Source organism: Mercenaria mercenaria, chromosome 10, assembly GCF_021730395.1.
Source record: "Mercenaria mercenaria strain notata chromosome 10, MADL_Memer_1, whole genome shotgun sequence".
NCBI classification, from domain to species: domain Eukaryota; kingdom Metazoa; phylum Mollusca; class Bivalvia; order Venerida; family Veneridae; genus Mercenaria; species Mercenaria mercenaria.
This window is the reverse complement of record NC_069370.1, coordinates 22,936,960-22,956,577: the sequence shown is the minus strand read 5'-3', so window position 1 is coordinate 22,956,577 and position 19,618 is coordinate 22,936,960. Positions and strand designations below refer to the sequence as shown.

The following is a 19,618-nucleotide window of genomic DNA, read 5'->3' as shown; positions in this document are numbered from 1 at the left end:
ACTCGAGCTGTCCTTCCGAAAGTTAAGATTGAGTGGGATTTATGAATACGACTATCGAACTCCACTCACACTCCCGCAAGGTCTACTCCAGGTTCACTTGAGTGATACTTATCCAAGTTTGAGTCAAGTGTGAGCTTGAGTGACGACTATGAATATGGCCCTAAGATTGTAGCATTTTATCCATATTCTTTTCACAGATTTACAAAAGATTGACAAACTGTTATGACAACGCAAACAATTTATCTGTTTAATATTCAAACTTTTACTTTCATTATTTACTGAAAACATTTTCTATTCAAAAAGCATGCTTATCGTAAACCATTATCGTTTTATCAGACAATAGACGTTAAAATCTTTTAACACCTATTGGCTATTCAAGAGGTAAGAACATTTGTCGTCTGTATTTATGATAAACAATTATCACGGTATAATAGCGTTAGTTACGTCTTTTTGCTGCACCTTTTGTTTGTTTACCAGTAATCAGATATGCGCCTACTTTCGAGACAAAATTATGGTGAGGGCATGACATGCGCTTATTATCCCATACGGAATAACGGTAAGGCCGTATGTGCTTACTTTTGATATGCGCTTATATTCGAATATGCGCTTATTTGCCAGATTCTACGGTATGAACATTAGCTAGGCAGTTCAGAAATAATAAAACTTGTAAATAAATTTCTACAAGAATAGACCTTTAAAATGTGCAGTCTAATTACATATTTCTATTTTTTTAACTTTTGGGATAACATATGAATAAGCATTATAAATGTGTACAAAATCAGTAAAACTCGGTGGTCAATTAAATTCCTTCATGATTGTCAACATGCTCCTTTGCTACTGATACAGATTGCGGAACCTGACCCATCAACACAATGGAAGAGTTAATATGTCGAATGGCACAACATACAAGTCAGTAGGAAAATTCAGATGTAACACCGGTTACACGTTAAATGGAGACAACAGTACTACATGTACAGAAACAGGACATTGGAAGAATCATAGCGTGGAATGCAAAATGAATGATAGTCTGTCTCACGGTCCCTTAATTGTATAATCTCTTTTGTTATTTCCCTTTTGATATATTCGAGATTTTAAACCTTTTACTCTCAACGCAAGTCAGAGATACTGAAAAGATAAGCTACAACAGAGAATGTCGCAGATTGGTGGAATTCTACATTAATGGTTTACATGTATTATAGTTACACATTTACTTGTAAAGAAGCAAATAGTCAATATTTTAAATCGTATCTGTGTTTATTCATGCTATTCATTTAACACACAAATATAAATGTATGTTAATAGATATATGTTAAGATAAAACGGTCGGCTTCTTTTGATTAGATTGTGGTCCTCCAGTCCAGCCGGGCAACGGTAGCGTTGACACATCAAAAGGAACAACTTTCGAGTCTGTTGTAACATTTTCTTGCAAAACTGGTTACGATTTGGAAGGCGAAAGACATGCCATTTGTCAAGCTAGTAGTTCTTGGAATATAACATCGCCTACATGCAGTATAAAAGGTATGTGACAAATGTCTTATTAAATTAAACTACTCAAATTTTAAAATGTAATTGCAATTCAATTAAACTTTGCATTTTACCTGATAGATATGGAAAATAAATCTCAAAGGGCTTTTTAAGTAAATTCGACAATATTTTATGGGTAACATGCAACAATATTTGAATTTTGCTTACCTTTTCTCGTATTTCACAAGACTGTGGAAAACCAAACCAAACAGCCAATGGAAAGTACTCGCTAGATGCAAGACAACTGACGGTTTTCAATCATACTGCAACATACAAGTGTAATTCTGGTTACGAAACAACTGATGTCACGTTTATTACATGCAATTCCTCTGGAAATTGGTGTAGTCCGCCACCGAAGTGCAATGGTATTTCATGTTATATCATTTTATTGAAACAATATTATGTCGTAATTAAGATATCTATAACACATTTGAACAATTCACGAAATTTCACATTTAATCTAATCCTAATTTTTGTCAAATTAAGCAAATTTAAAACTGTATCACAAAGTTAATCTGTGTCTCCTGAAATGTGTTTTTTGACGTGCTTCTTCAACTGAGCAGCCAAAATTTATTTATTTTGCCAGAACGCAAAAGTGTACTTAGTCATACATGTTTTGTTTTCGGTCGGGTATGTGAAAAAATGCATACTTGTTAGATATCATTGTATAGTAAGTTGCAGTTTCTGTCCGAAGTCATAGCATGAAACAGTATTAAAACCCCTAACTTGAATGAGCAGTAAGCACTTGCAAAGTTAGAATATAAACTTCTTACATGTACCAGAAAAAAACTTAGAATATGACACCCAAGCTTGATCATGATGATCAAATACAATATTCGATAACGTATATGCATAATTTTAAGTATCATTTTGTTTTCAAACGAATCTTTAAAAAAGCAAGAAAATTAATAAGAAAATACTCTTATTTATTTGCAATATGGTATTTTACTTATTGCAATAGTTATGTAGGCAGACACTTCATTTATTAGCTAACGGAAAAGACACGAGGCATACGTGAAATCATATGACCTAACTATTCTGTTAATAACAAGTTTCAAGTTTCAAGTTTATTAGCAATCGGCAAAACATTTGCCTTTGGCCATTTACAATAGTGATAACTTATGGCAAAGACAACAAATATATACACAAGACAATTTACAAACAGCAAAAGCACATAAACGCACAAATACAATCATCGATCAGTAGACATATCAAAATCAGTTTTCAAGAGTATTTTTACGTAAGCATAGCGCTTCTTTCTCAAATCTTGCAATATTTAGCAACCGTGTTCTATTTTGTGTTGACATTAATGCATTGAATTTTTGTATGCTAGGCCAGGAACATCGACCTAGATACTTTAATCTGACACATTGATACAGAGGGCAGCATAACATAAAATGGTATTCAGATTCTATCATATTTTGTGAGCATAATTTGCACAATCTGTTTTGTCTGTCAACATTATTGTATCTACCTATTTCAATTTCTAAAGAGTGTGAAGATAATCGTATACATGTTAATTGTTTTCTTAATTTATCGTTTGCTATAACATCGAGATATTTTTCGATACAAAAATCATTCTTATATTTACAATAATAATCTAATTTTGGCATAGAATTAATACAGACCCTCCAGTCTTGGACAAATTGATCTCTTATCCTTAATTTAAACAAGTTGTCATAGTTCATACTTCTATCAAAATTGCAACACCAAGGTGATCAACAATTGAATTAATCTACTTGCCCAGCAAACAGTAGTAACATTATTACATAAATCATTATATATTGAATACACAGGTGCGTTATTATTTTTCATCATCTTTATCCAAAATTTAGTAGCCCTCGAATAACAAAGGCGAACAGTGAAAATCTTTTGAGTAAATGATTATGTTGACACATGTAATGAGAGTTAAATTCCTTGCGTGATTAATTCTTACGTTAAGGCCATACCAAATTGATTTGTCGTTCGTCGGAACTACCGCATCAATGATTTCATTCCCGAGAAAAAGAAAAAAAAATTACCCGCCCGCACGTACATAAAAATCTCCGAAAAAAAATTTTTTTTTCTTATTATGCGGTCCGGAATGATAACGGCGAAATAGGTTTTATCGATGTTTAAATGCGTCTAAGTGACATTGATTGGAATTCAATCGTCCATTAACTGTAAAACACAAGTTACAGCTGATGATCCAAGAATTAATATGGTGTTTTTCATCGTTTGTGTTAGGTCAGGAAATTCTAAACCTCTTCAGAACACGGCCTTCGATATGCCGCTCGACGATGAAGAAGTGACTTTTTGCGATTTATTCAATAAAATAAAAAAAACTCAGCTCAATTTGAAAGACGTCCACGAGGACGGAATAATAAACATTCGAATAAAACAGAGCAAATCGGACGATGGGGTTTTGATGTCGTCTAGTGCTATGAAGTTGTCTGTTTGTAAGACTTTAAATTCTCACTTTGTTGAATATGAAATCGACTGCAATAACAATTCTGTCAATAGTGACAATAACAAATTAGAAGGTGAAAATGCATTTTCAGTTTTGATGAAATCCCAGACTACTTACAAGCAGCCATTAAAACCACAAAAAGAAAAGTTGTCAGCTCCAGAAAAACTATTATGTGATGTTATAGATTGGGTAACCAAGTATGACATGGGGTGGACACCGGAAACGAGTGAGACTGGACAAACTGTAGTAAAAACTCTATCAAATGCGTTGTGGTTTATTGATCACTGTCACAAAAGATTTGAAGATAATGGTTGTAGAGTACCCAAACAGTTTAAACACTTTCAGGGTTATAATAACTTTGCCGCGTTTTATCATAGGGCCCCAATCATCACGTCTGAAAAACTTAATGATCATTGTTTGAATCTTAATAAATGTTTGGGATTTCCATCTATGACTACAGAGAAACACAAAACATTAGCTGGTCATTTGGAGGATTTATTGTCATGTTTGACAAAGTACAAAATAAGACTTGACAAGGACAATGCACGCCACAAAACGGTTTATCACAATAGATCGGAGGATGAATGTAGAAGTGTTGAAAAAGATTCAACATGCTACTTTGTAACACCAGTTCCTGTTGTTCAAGACATATATAAATCGTTAGACAAAGCACTTAAGAAGGGTGGGGATTATAAGTATATTGATCTTGATCAGTTCACCCCAAGAGAAAGAGGTCAGCGAAGAAAGTACATTAAAGATTTTCACTTGACGAGGCCTGCAATGATTTTCAGAATGGCTTATGGTGGCAATGTAGGTACTCTGAACTTTCTTTGGGGAGTTACAAATGAAAACGTGCCTGCAAATACAACAAAAAAATGCTAAAATAACGGCTGAAATAATGAAATCCCTTCCAAAGTTTTCTACCAGGGCTATGAGACGTGACTTCATCAACAAATACGCTAAACATGTGAAGACTCCAAAGTCTCTTTTACGCCACATGTATAATGAACTTACACAAACTGAATCCCAAGATGAAAATGATGAACAGAAAATGCTGAATGAAAGGGTAGCAGAAATTCTATTGGAATCAGATGATCCTCAGCTCCTTTTGGACTACCGTGAACTGAATGGAAAAAGTGTAAACGAGAAGTACAACATATTCTTTAATGAAATGGGGCAATACTTTGAAAAACAGTTGCTGCCAGTGAATGAAAGAAGACATGGTAATGAGCTTTACCTCCCCCTTGCTATTTCAGTTGAGGATTTGAAATCTCAGGTGACTAAGCAATGCCCACCAGGTACCCCAATTCCAAGTTCAGAGACTATAAGACTTCAATTTATGCCAGGAAATCCATTCCAGAAAACTGCTTTGAGATATACTGGACGCTTCAATGTTAAATTCAGGGTACAGACAAGGCAAGCGCGTCTTTATCATCCGGATGGACGTTATGTTGCAACAATGTTCAGATACCTAAAACAGTTCTGTGTTAGATTTAGGGAAGAGTCATTATTCATCTGTCTTGATGACAAAGCCATAGTTCCAGTGGGTGACCCAGGTGTACCAATATCTACGGGGGTTAGAGGACATAATAAAGTTATGACACCAGCCAGTGGACCAGAACTTGTTGCAGCAGATCATGACTTTCATGTTGCTGGTTTGGTTCCATCAGTTGTTCTTGTCACTGAAGCCCCTTCTAGTTCAAATGATAGTTTTTTCACTGGTAAAGTCTATGTTACTACAAAAGACAAGGTTTTTCAATCTTCACACCCTTTTAGACATACGACAGAGCTGATAAGAATTCTTAGAGAACACCATTCCTCTGATAATGTTAACCTGGAGGTACCGATCTTGTGTATGATGACAGACGGAGGCCCTGACCACCGTGTTACGTATGAATCAGTAAAAGCATCTCTTGTTCAGCTGTTGATGCAGCTTGACCTCGACATGCTAATCGCAATTAGAACTGCGCCAAATCAGAGTTGGGTAAATCCGGCAGAGAGATGCATGTCAATTCTAAATCTTGCCTTACAACATGTAGCTTTGTCTAGGGAGAAAATGTCAGATGAAATGGAAAAAAAATATTAAAGATAAAACATCCTTGAATGCTATTCGTAATGCTACCACTAAAACTCAAGAGCTCAAACAAGCATTTGGTGATAGTATGCAGAGTGTCATTGCAACAGTTAATGATCGATTCAGTAGAATGAAGTTGAAAGGTGTCCCATTCACTACCTACACTGGGGCATCTGCTGAAGACATTGAGGATAGTCTGAAAATTCTATGTGATACTACTGGTGCAAATCCTTCTAAACTCCATTCATCAGCAACGAGCAAGGAAATAAAAACTAGCAAGGAATTTCAGGTAATAATTATTGAATAGTTTCCTGGTTTTATACAAAGTTCGGTCATAAAACAAAGTTAAAAAGCACATGCGTTTTAACTTATTTAGTTTATATTTATTTTATCTGAAAAAAGTTATCAGCACCAGTACAGATTAGTACCGGTATATACCGGCTGTTAGACTGGACTGTGTTCGGTAGCAGTTGTCTCCCATGTTTTAATTTCGCCATCTGTAGTGGTTAAATATTTTTAAATCGAACTTTGTACATTTAACGTTCCAGAATACATTTAGTTGTGTTATATCATCAGATGCAGAACTAACAAACACTAGTACAGTGTTAATATGCAACCAAGTCCTTGAATGTGGTTTGTTTCTTTGTAAAATCCATCAGTATTTTCAAAATAAAACTCTTGATTAATTACATAAAAAGGATAGACCAATTAGGTAGCAGGGATTATGGCTATTCCTGGAACAACATGAATATACTTTGTTTGTTATGGGTTTAACACCATTTTTCAACAGTATTTCAGTCATGTTATGGTGGGCAGTTAACCCCACAAGTAACTGCCTGCTACCCCACATAAATTATCAGAGGTGGAGGACGAATGATTTCAGACACAAGTGTCTTTTATAAAAATTATCATGGAGAACATACACCCATGTTCTTCCCGAGGATCGAACTCGCGACCCAGTGATTCGTAGACCAACGCTCTCCCTATTGAGCTAAGCGGGCTGGCAAGAATATACTAGGTATGACTTGCCACAATTAAGGGATGTGGAGACTCACCCTTACACTGCTTAATTTGTATAATGAACTTGTCCATCTTTGAATTTGGACAGTACCATTAACTGTTCATAGGGGTGCTTACCAAAACGATACTGACTAAATGGCGAACAGTGCAAATCTTGATCAGACTGCACGGATATGCAGGGCTGGTAATGATCTACATGGGTCGCAGAGGCAGAAGCAATTGTATCCAGCATGGTTAAGGGCTAAGATCAGTTTCAGCACACAATAGGTTCGACTCACAACTTCCAGGTTTATAGGAGCCTAACACTACTCAATTATGCCCCGTTATAAGAGATGTCACATAATATTTGTACTGCCATATCGAAACTCCACAATCTATTTCAATATATAGAGTCAGTTTTCTTTGTCTTGTATAATGAATCACTGATGTTAATCTTTCAGGATTTCATCAAAATTCACGGGGAGAGTAATCATTACAGTTTTCAGCTGAAAAAGGGCCAAGGGGATAACCTGTGTCAATATTGTACTATCTGCCCTTCTCGACGCAGAGACGGCTTCAGTTCTTGCCTTGCCCTGTCCCAGATGAAGGTGGTCAACATTACAGAGACTTTAATGAGGTATATTTTGTAAATATAAACTACATAACTGCAGAGGCAGTTTTCTTGTATTCTTTACAAATATGAACCTGCTCTGATCAGGTAATTGACAACTTACATGAATCAGAGTGGAGGTAAAATAACAAGAATTTTCTTCAATCAGTCAAATGTTAGAACATAGCCCTGTTCAGGATTCAAACCTACAACTCCTGGCAGATTAAGTTTTATGCTCTACCTATTGAGCTAACCAGAACGGCCTTAAGAAAATGTAGTGGTAAACCCTACAACAATCCTAGATGCTTCATATTGTTTTGGAGTTAGACCTTATTTAAGTACATGTATATTATCACAACTTTAGTTCACAACAGTGAAAAAGTATGGTTGTTTCACAACATTACAGATACCATTGATCGATTGTTTAACATCTAGATAACATGTTGTGATTTTGTTTGTTTAATAGTTTTATAGGCGCAATTTGACATTTTTCATCATAAACATGCTTTTGTAAATATTTAAGATTTTTTAAATCTCTTTGAATATTGAGTTCATTACACAAAAAAAAAAAAAAAACATAACGGGTAAAAAAGTTAAATTCTTTGTTGCTTTCAAATTCTAGCATATAAGTATTTCTAACATTGATTGTTAATGTTGATTATCTACAGCTATATGGAAAGGACATTGATGGCAGCCATAGACCTTCGGCTAAGACAACTTCAGTATTCGATGACGAATCTGTTGTATGTGACCTTAGAAACAGGGATATATTGAAAGCAGTCAAAGCAAGAGATGCGATATCTTGTTCCGAGTGTGCCAAGCCGCGGGTGGTCTATTCTGCTGTTAAGATGACTAGGGAGCAGGTAATACATCAGTTATTTTATTCACGCTATAGGTAGAGGAATTGACACTGTCCTTGTGTTTGTCTACTCAGGCCATTTCTGCCTTTGAATTAATCTCTTTGTTGTGTTGGAATTTTATAAACCTTTATAGACCATTACCTGTAATACACTTCACATGGATGTCAGTTAATCTTACTTAAATATGTTCCTGGATTTGTTACCAGTATCAACCACATGTTTAAGACTCAAGATTCTCCCCTTGAATCAGTTGCCCTTGAATAAGTTGAATATTAATGGTACTATTAGTGTACTAGTAGAGTAAATGTCTGAATTAATTTTAGATACTTTCAGCCATTTTTTTCTCATATTAAAAAAGGCATGCTTAAAGTTTAGTCCAGTTGGTTGTCTGTCTATCTATCTGTCTACCACAAAAGCATGTCAGTTGCATACAGTTTTTAGTCGGGCGCGCTGTCTTACGGCAGCTCTTGTTTTGCATCTGAAAGGATTTTAAACAATTTTGCACAAATGTCGAATGATAGGACCTACAGAATGCAATGTTCAGCCACGTCAGTTGTGTCTGAAATCATTAGTCTGTCACCTGTGATTCATGTGGGGAAGTTGGCAGTTACTTGCGGAGAACAGGTTTGTGCTGGTACAGAATCCAGGAACACCGGTTAGGTTAAGTGCCCACCATTACATGACTGAAATACTGTTGATAAACGGCGTTAAACCAGAAACAAAGTCAGTCCAAGCTTTGATGTAGCTATATATTCAATATTGTGGAAAATGGTACAATTTATTGCATTTGTAATATATATATTTCTTTATTTATATTAATGTCAGTAACACTATCTACTTTATTTATTATTAGGATACAGCGTTACGGCGTTTACGAGAAGAAAACAGTTACACATGTGGTGACAGTGTGGAAGAGTATGGCCTTGTGACAAAACGGGCATTGTCATGTACATCTGAAATTGAGCTAACATATTATGGACAAGGGGTTAGGTCATACCTGCCCCCATGTTGTATTTATTGTGGACAGACAGAAAACCTGCTGGATGACACAGATCCATATATAGCAAAACTTTTTGAAAACAGGGCTAGCACTGGAATGGGCATTTTGAGCAAAATGCTTAAAATGCTAATTTTGGCTCAAGAAAATTCAGAAATGGCTCAAACTTTAAAAATACCCTAACCAGTCAATTTTTATATAATGTTAAATTATGTTATTTTGGACCAAAGAGTACCAAGACAGACTGTGACAAAACGTGCAATAAACAAGAGGCACTGTCCATGGTCCATTAACACTATCAAGTGACAATAAACCTGTGCCCTTGGGGTAATTAAAAGCATCTCTCACAGTTTGTTTAGCTAAATTGGTACTGATTAATGAATATACATGGACCAAAGGTGTTTGTTTGTGGCACATGCCATGATTGAAGTTCCTTGATTGAATAATGGGTCATCTTTCATTATGTCATCAAAAGACAAGATTAAAGAATGTTGAAAGGTAATGTGTTTGATCTTTATTGGTCAAAAAAGGTTAATTAAATAAAATTATTTCATATGAGTAATTCATTATTGATGCCAGTATGTATATAATAAAATGTTTTAAAATTAATTTCTTGCTTGTCATTATGACTGAAAAACATAGGTCTGAATCAGGTTGTTTACCTCCTGCAAAGAAAGCAAAATCTGTGAAAAGTGAAACTATATCCAGCTAAAAATGGAAAATAAGAGAGATCGCGTTTGTATACAAATCCGTTGTATTTTTATCCTTGATGCACTGTTTTGCTTATTATTACACAAGGACAGACCATTCAGTAATGAAGCATTTAGCATGATGTAACATTTGTAGATAATGGTGTTTTCTGCTGCAATCTAAGCATCTGAAATACCTTAAAGCCCAAAAGCTTCAGGGGGCAAAGCCCCCTGTGAACCCCACCAAAGCCCTGTCGTGGACATGCGAATGGGTGTGCGAGCCTATATTGTTAATATATTGAGAAATGATATAAATTATGGTTAAAAATAAATTTATCCTTGATCAACTGTTTTAATGCTTATTATTACACAAGGACAGACCATTCAGTTAATGGTGTTTTCTGCTGCAACAGATCTAGGCATTTGAAATACCCTAAAGCCCAAAACCTTGAGGGGGCAAAGCCCCCTTTAAACCCCACCAAAGCCCTGTCATGGTCACGCTAATGAGCGTGCGAGCCTGTTCGATCCGCGGCGTAAAAATTGGCTCAAACTTTTTTCAACCCAGCGCTAGCCCTGAAACTATTCGTGCGTTCGTCCGCTATGTACAGGCTGTAGTGCAAATGGTAAAGACGCCAAAACTTGGGGACGTAAATTTTTTAAAAGACAAAAAAGGTGTTAAATATGTGATACGAAAGCACTTTTCACTACATAAATGAACATTTTATAGACTTGAACATGACAATGTTACTTATATAATGTGAGGCAGGATGCCTCATGACCTTGTTTTTATGCAATTGTTTTGCATTGTTTTACGGCCTATCAGTAGTTTTCATTTTTGATGTTAAAATTGTCAGGCTATCTGTCAGCTACTTTTTAATCACAGTTCATTGTTCTGTAACATTTCCAGACATTGACTGATAACCAGTCTCATTGTTAAATTGTTGTTTACTAAATTACATTTCAAAATGTTAGAACTCTACTTATGTCATGCTTGTGTCAGTTAGTGAAACTGTAATTCTAGCTTTCACAGGGATTTTCTATAAAAGTACGCCATGTCCGCCTGAGTTATTCAACAGTTCAAACAACAAGCACCTGCTGTATTAAATTAAATCGATGTTTTCATGTAATGTCCATTGTTGAATTTGTAAAACTTCATAAAAGTTTTTGTCAGTTGAAATTTTGACAGTTGTCAACCATCTTGGAATTTTGTACGTATGCACCGGGTGACTAAATCTCTATTTAGACGGACCGAAATCGTTTCCTATTCTGCAGAAATAGTTAACTTTTATTGTCAAGTATTTGATATTTAATACTTGGCATGTAGTGTTGATTCGTAGCGTTCTATATTGTTTTATTATTTATTTCTGTCCGACTTTGTTTGTTTACACTAGTTTAGAGGTTAAGCTCCGCCTTATTTGCATATAAGGAAACGTTCGTATCCCGAATGACGTCATGGTCGGCCGAAGAAAGTTCGTAGCATCAACTCGGTTATGGACCTGTCCGGGTATTTCCGACTTTGACCTTATTCAGACTAATTTAGATTCTGGTATTCATCCTCATTTGCATACCATTGCATACCAAAGGTTAATTATTAGAACGCTAGAATCATCACTTTGCCTCCGTCTCTCGTATAGAAAGGCTGTTTGTCAGTTTGTTCTTAGACATTTTTTTTATTTACGCTTCTAAAACCTATACGAATTATTCAAACTTTGAAACTGCACGGTACTTATACAGTTATTTTATTAGCAGTATTTGGCTGTTTTCTCTTAGAAAACTCTGTAATTTTAGAGTTGGTTCTCGGTCCGCCTGCTACACGACTTTTGCCTGATATTTTCATGGTTTATATTTCATTACTGATTATTTTATTCAGTTATAATTAATAGTTATTGTTAAGGCTTCCCATAAATGAAAGTTGTTTGAAGCCGAAAGGAACGTTGTCAGTAGTTTATTTTAAACTTTGAAATAAATTTGAACTCGGGCGCTACCAGCCTTTGAACTCGGGCGTTACCAGCCTTTTAACTTGAGCGCTACCAGCCTTGTCTTGGGCGCTACCAGCCTATAGGGTCGCGACCAGACCCTAGTTTAGTCAACATATTGCTTATCCCTGAACAATGAATAACCTTGTAGTATTTTAATTGGTGGACTCAGTCCCCTGACTGTAGTCCCCTTGCCCTTGGTCTGTTTACATTTAACATTCTTTTACCCTAACCCAAGTAAAGTAAAAGTGACTAGGGCGGGGGCACTACAATATATTCCATATTGTGGAAAATCTTATCTGTAGACTATCATTACATGTAATAATTGTTCAGCTATAAACTTTTCAAGTTATTTGTTATCATTTGTTCAGTTCAGTTTAGATGATTTAGAGGCAAAGCCGAGTGCTATTTTAAAAAATGTTTGTTTGCAGATCTCTGACCAAGCCATCAAATTGTATCAGCGCAAATCTTTTTGAAAGTAACTTTTTTGCTACAACAGTCAAATATTCTATCAAAATACATTTATTAGTCAATTTCAGAAATGGTTTAGCTTTACAAATTAGTTGTGTAAAAGGTTGTTGCTCTACAGAGGTTGCACTGTACTTCTGACAATATCTGCCCTATTGTAACCCCAATTCCCGTGTTTGTATCTTAATTGGCTGTGTAGAGATAAATTAGAAAAAAATATACCTACCCGACTTAAAATTCTAGGCCGATCAAAGCACAACAAGTGCCAAATTGGGATCATTCTTTGTCCGTCTTTGTTTTTGCCTTCGCCGTCTGTCTGTCTGCTTTAAGCTTGTCCAGCTTTCACAGGTCAAACTGCTGGGCAGATTTTGATGAAACTTCACAGGAGTGACAAGTACCAAAGTTTGTATCTTAATTGGCTGTGTATTGCCTGAGAGAATTTAATGGAAAAAGCATACCTGCCCAACTCCTGCAATTCTAGGTTGATCAAGGCACAACAAACGAAACATTTTTAGCTTGACTATACGAAGTATAAGGAGAGCTATCCTACTCATCATATCTCTGTAATTACTTGATGAATTTGATTCAAACTTAAAATAGTTATTCCTCATCATCATCCACATCATCTGACATAAGGGCCTTAACTCCTGCACCAATATTTCATGAATTATTCCCCCTTTTCAGTTAGAATTTCAGGTTAAAGTTTTGATGCACTTTCACTCTATCTCTGTTATTTACTGAATGAATTTGATTCAAACCTAAAATGATTGTTCAACATCATTGCCGTCTGTCTGTCCGCTTTAAGCTTGTCCAGCTTTCACAGGTCAAACTGCTGGGCGGATTCCGATGAAACTTCACAGGAGTGACCAGTACCAAGCATAGTTGTGCATATCGCCGACATGTCCCGCTTTGCTGCACAAAATGGCCGCCAGAGCTAAAGGTATACATAGGGGAAGACAAAAACATCTTCTAGTTCCCTCAGGGATTCAAAGCAATTTTTCTGCTCTGCTTTGGTCTCACTGGTCAAGTTGGTAATCACTGACATCTCACCTCTGTGGGTTCGAGGTTCACAAAGTTGTTTATGTGTCAAAGTCATGTAAATTGGTTTCAGAAGATATGTGGTTCCAATATTCCTCATCCTCGTACGTTAAAGGGGCACAACTTCAGATTAATGTATAAAATTCTTAATTTAAAATACACTCATTCCTTAGTAATTGTAAATAAAAAGTTAAAACAAAGTGATTCAGTGAGTTTTGGCAAGAATTTATTTGCAAAAGCACTTATGAATTATTTAAAATATGTAGAAAGCTATCTACTGTGTTAGTCACACTGTAAATTTTGATTTCTGTGTTATTTCTAAAGAAATGGTTCACTTCATGCTTAATCATATCCGTCTCTTTAATGGTCAAAGTTGAGAAGAAAAAAAAACACTCGCTCGCTCCATGATAAATCTACTCGCTCTGAAAAAGTGAAAATTGAGAAAAAAAAAATTCGTTCGCTCGCTCCCTTTTTTTTGAAAATTTTCCGAAGAACTATTAATCAATTTGGTATGGCCTATGCGTTAAACTTTGTATCTCAAATCTAGTGTCATGTTATCTTGTAATACTAAAACGATCTGATGTGTAACAAATAAACAGTAAATTCTGTTAGAATTCTAACACTCCATTAAGTTTGGATTTAAATAATGCACTGCATTCTAAAATGAAAAGATGAACTCGAAAGCATATAAAGGCGGCGACGAGAGAAATACATAATGTTGACAATCGTCGCGTATTCGAATATATTAATATATTGATAATCAGATCACAGAAATATTGACTCGAAACATTTCTTATCTTTATTTGTTTAAATACCTCTAGAAGCAAGTATTAGAAAATAACGAAACATATTTTTCATAATTCTGATTGCATGCATTTAACGATATAGATTATTTAAAAAATGTCCGTTTTCTCACACACGTCTCAAGGTATCCGATCCACAAAAAGATACTGTTTTGATGCTTCGTGACCCTATGTTTTTTGTATCATTTGAAAACGTTTTGTCTACCGAACAAGAAATAGTAAATAAGATGACCATAAATGATATGCATAAATGACATAAATGAAAGTCATGTTTTTTTTGCCTGCCAGATGATAAATGTTATAATTATTTTCAAAGTAATAAATGATTTCTGTTGTAATATGATTGAAAACAATTCAGTAAAAAATAGAATAATTTAACATATTTTGTCATGTTATTTATATTTTCTGTTTCAGTAGGCAATACACTTTCAAATGACACCAAAATTATATGAGCTTACTAGACAATATTTGATATATTGTTGCATATGTTACTAAATATCGACATTGGATACACTTCTGGTCATATCAGACACAGCTGCGCAAACATCCAGATATTTTATACTTCCACTGACACAATTCCAAGTATATACAAAACAAAATGTATGTTAAATTAACTTAATTTCGCTAGCTTCCTCTTCGATTATGGTTAAATAAGTCTGACACATGAAAAAATACGGCCCTAGAGTGCATGAATTCAAAACAAATATTTGTAAGCGTCATCGGACAACGTCGACGTTTCCGTGCATTACATGAACATCCAACGACGCTTTAACAGAGAACTTGTTATTTGTGAACTGGATACCTTAAGTGGCGTGCATGCTTGCACGTCACATATCAAATAACTTGTTGATTTATTTGCAGATATTGACGAATGTGCTCGATATACAGCAAGATGTCATAGGCGTGCACAATGCACGAACACCAATGGGTCTTACGAGTGCAAGTGTCACGTTGGCTTTAGAGATATCTCTAAGAACAAGGAAGTAGGAATTGATTGTCAAGGTAGAATCTTTCGTTTGATTTGCATAACTTAACAGAGGTATTTTGTTTTTTTAAGTTAAAGGTCTGACTATTTCCCACCTAGTAACACTGCAGGCAATTTTTCACCGATAAAAGACTGTTAAATGAAAATAATGCTATATATTTTACCTCTTTGCAATATTGCTTTAGTCAATTTTGTCACGTGCACCGTTCAACGTCATAGCAACATAGTATTTCTGTTGGAAACACTAATCCTAGTTGGGGAATAGATTTCTTTTTCATTTCAATATGATGGTCCTGTTGTTTTCTTTTTATTTAAAAATAGATTTGGGTTATCATACCTATTAGAGGGACTACATTACTTTACAATTTTACTGGGAAGCTACATGTATGAGCTATTATGCTATCATATTCTTGTCGTCATAAAAATAAAAAATGCACAGAATATGTATTTTCTGATAGATATCAACGAATGTGCCAACGACAATACAAACCCCTGTAACAGGAAAGGATCTCAGTGTATTAACTATCCCGGAGGGTTTCTTTGTCTATGTGACGACGGCTGGACTGACAATAACTGCAGTACAGGTAAACAGTTTTTGGTTAATCAAATATCGCCTTCTGTCTAAAATCTTGTGTCCCAATCCCTTTATTATACGCCCGAATTGACGTATTATGTTATGACGTCGCTGTCTGTCTGTCCGAGTCCACATGTGCATACTTATGTGGCTACGGGATCAAGAGGTAACTGTACCCTCATTCATTCAGTAAGGCTTTTATGTGGCTATTTTTTTTTTAGGTGGCTAAAAGTACATGGAGAGAACAAAAGGGTAGCCACACAAATACCCATATGTGGAAACGTCCGTCCGTCCGTCCGTCCGTCCGTTCGTTAGCAATTTCATGCACGCTCTGTAACTCTTGAACCACTTAAAGGATTTCGAAGAAACTTGACACAAATGTTCACCACATCAAGACGACATGCAGAGCGCATATTTTGGGTGGCTCACTTCAAGATCAAGGTCACATTTAGGGGTCAAAAGTCATATGAGTATATTTCGCGTCCGCTCTGTAATTCTTGAAGGATTTTAAAGAAATTGTGCAGAAGTGTTGCAGTGACATAACTTCGGGCATGTTCTGCATTGTTGTACTTTTATTTTTTATTTCTATAGATTTGTACGTTTCATACTTTTCAAACATAAAATAATAATGTTTGTGTTATGTCTGAGGTGTAAAAATATATTTTAAACTATTTTTATTTCGTCTGCATTAAAATGTAATAAAACTATTACATGTATACTATTGTGCGTATCAGTAACTTAAAACCACAACAAACAGTTTCTTGAAATGTTAGGTTTGAGTCTGCACATTAACTAACTAACTTACTAACTAACTAAACTGCCAAACAACAAACTGAATGAAACTAAGTTTCTAACCAAATAAATGAATTAACTAAGTATTTAGCTAACTTGCTAACTAACTTAATATCTATTTAACTGAGTAACTTACTTACTTACTTACTTAACTACCTTCTGATTTACTTATAGGCTTGAAATGTGTAAAGACAGAACCAGTAAAATTCTACATTTCAGTATACATGTGTATTGTATTGTTATTGTTACAAGTGTTTATTTATATTTAAAAACATTATACACTTCGTATAGACTTGATATATTGCAGTCCCTAAAAACTGATTTAGAGACCTGCAAACTTTTAGGATTATTATGTATTTGTTTGCGTAAATAAATCTAATGCTATACGTATGAAAATGCTTTCTTTATATTAATGCAAATTAATGACCTAATATAAGAACCTTTTTTGACGGCATACTGATATTTCTTTTAGCTGAAAACAATTAATAGTTCTGTTTAAGTAGATATCTATATTGTTTTAGTTCATTTAGTATTCAAGAGTAAAACATGCATATCATACTTATATTCAATATGTATATCAAGTAACAGCTGTTATATAAATAGCATATATATATAGCGTGTAACAATAATGGAACAATGATAAATGGTAAATGTTCAGTGACATGCACATTCAATAACAGAAATACAGAATTCCGAATGATTGGGTCTGTTCCCGTGTAAACAGCCCGCCGGACAGTATCTGCTACACACCTCGCAAAAGAAAACCCGCTGTATGGACGAAAAATATCACATAGTTATAGTGGTTTAACATTAAGTCTGCTGGCGGCAAGTGATTCTTCCTTTGTGACGAGTGCAAACAAAGATCGGCCTGCACATCCGTGCAGTCTGATCTTGATCTGCATTTTTCGCCATTCAGTCAGTGTCCATATTGTAAGCACACCTTTTAACAGTAAATGGTACTGTCAAAATTGAAAGATGGAAAAGTTCATTATAGAAATGAATTTAGCAGTGTAAGGGTTAAAAAGCAGCATACGTAAATAATATATATATAACATGAGAAATTTTTGAGTGGTGCGACTTAAACGTAAAAAAGTTACCATGAAAGAATAAATCGTGTTCTACATTTTTGTAATATCGGTATAACCATCATTTTACGCAAAAAAAAAAAAAGAAAAAGAAAAGAAAAATGCCTTATCATTATCCGGCGCAATTTTATATTATAAATGTATACTCTTCATGCTATATTTTCTGTATCTTTGTTCGAAATTTAAACAATCGTAGTTACAAAAAATGCCGTTTACAGTTTTATTACAATTGTTATAGTCAGTTTTATTTGACCTGGCGGGGCGGAGTTAATCTCTGACATATGCAATAATAGTAATCTCAAAAACACGAGCAAAATAGGTAGAGCAATATAATTGTTTCATTCCGCTACATTGGTTACATGTACTACGTACCCTGCACAAACATGTAGTGGACCGTCGCGAAACCACGCCCCGCCAGATCAAATAAAATGCACTATAGCTCAGTTTGGTAACAAAATACAAGGTAAAAATATGGGAATAATACGGGTGTTATAATGCATCTGCAAATAAAATAAATACTAAGGCCTTAACATAACGAGAAACATTATTAATTTAAAAGTAATATATTCTTTACGCCTTGTCAATACTTGTCAATATGATGGGATAATATATAGATGTTTTATAACCTCTAAAATAAAAAGAACAATTAAAATATTGAAACTGTACACAACAGAGATTTTAGAAATTATGGAAATATGTCATCGTAATCGGTAACTGGCCCTTTCAATCAGTGTTTCTGTTTAAAGAGATTTATTTTGATTATTACACTAAAAACAACTTGTTTAACTATGATAACAGTAGCATGACGGCCGTAAAGTATATACTTAATGCTGTTATTACTTCTGATCCTCTGTGCCAGTGCTAGGGGGCAAGAGGATGTTGTACTATCAGTTGCCTCTTACAAACTGACTCGATCAAACTGAGATTGCTGATTTTTACTTAAATATCATTCTTTGCTACCAGAGGCCTTAAATATTTGAGGATCTCATCAAGAGCAAGACATATGAGATAACATAAGTGTTATCAAAAATTTGTCAATACGGACTTTGTGACAAGTAGCTTTGTTTTAAAAGAGCTATTTAAAAAAAGAGATATATCGACTTCTCTAGACAAAACTCTGAATAATTTCACTACAGTAGTAAAGTTTGTCGTTACAACTTCTGTTTTCCTTTCAAATAACAGATATAGGTGAATGCTTGGATAAAACCACTTGTGGTGTACGAGCTAATTGTTCAAACACTGAAGGAGGCTACAACTGCACATGTTTTCCTGGCTATCCTAAAGGAGATCCGAAAATACATTGTTACGGTATGGTCTTTTTCCAGTTTTCTTTCTTATTAACAGTTGGGAAATATGTATAACAAATATTACACACCGAAGACGAATATTTTAAACAAAAGCACAGTCTGGAGGGGTGGATGTTTTTCAGGTTGCAATTTAAAATTGGACATGTTGACTATGAAATATGAAACACTTTCAATAAGCACAGGTAACTCAAGCTAAAAAGTGGAAGGGGAAAAGGTAATGTGTGTGTGGGGAGGGGTGGGGAGGGGGGCGGTCTTAGATGATTATAAAGATGAATACTCGCTTACAATCTTCATTTGGACAATTTTCTTAGTACATTTAAGAATAAGTGTTTCTCTGAATAAACAGTGTCTGGAACCCAATAATGATATTTAAAAAAAAAAAAAAAAA

At 34.9% G+C, this 19,618-nt stretch overlaps 1 protein-coding gene and 1 long non-coding RNA gene across 3 annotated transcripts; both read left to right on the top strand.

Annotated features, from left to right (window-relative positions):
- Positions 1–1,346: 1,346 nt before the first annotated feature.
- On the top strand, positions 1,347–16,059 carry LOC123560462 (uncharacterized). The gene is made up of 4 exons (XR_008372668.1): positions 1,347–1,518; positions 1,713–1,889; positions 15,349–15,489; positions 15,931–16,059. It is a non-coding gene; the product is annotated as an uncharacterized LOC123560462 (long non-coding RNA).
- On the top strand, positions 3,553–9,593 carry LOC123524857 (uncharacterized). 2 transcript variants are annotated; one of them, XM_045303379.2, is made up of 4 exons: positions 3,553–6,336; positions 7,508–7,683; positions 8,325–8,519; positions 9,370–9,593. In XM_045303379.2, exon 1 carries the CDS (start codon positions 4,818–4,820, stop codon positions 6,057–6,059), a length of 1,242 nt encoding a protein of 413 aa, XP_045159314.2. In that variant the 5' UTR covers positions 3,553–4,817; the 3' UTR covers positions 6,060–6,336; positions 7,508–7,683; positions 8,325–8,519; positions 9,370–9,593. The 2 variants fall into 2 exon arrangements, 1 of the variants encoding a protein (XP_045159314.2); XR_008372667.1 differs by lacking the exon at positions 3,553–6,336 and adding an exon at positions 6,361–6,680.
- Positions 16,060–19,618: the final 3,559 nt, after the last annotated feature.

Excerpts from the sequence above, each read along its gene's own strand:
- LOC123524857 (XM_045303379.2), top strand. The coding sequence starts at position 4,818 with ATGAAAACGTGCCTGCAAATACAACAAAAAAATGCTAAAATAACGGCT.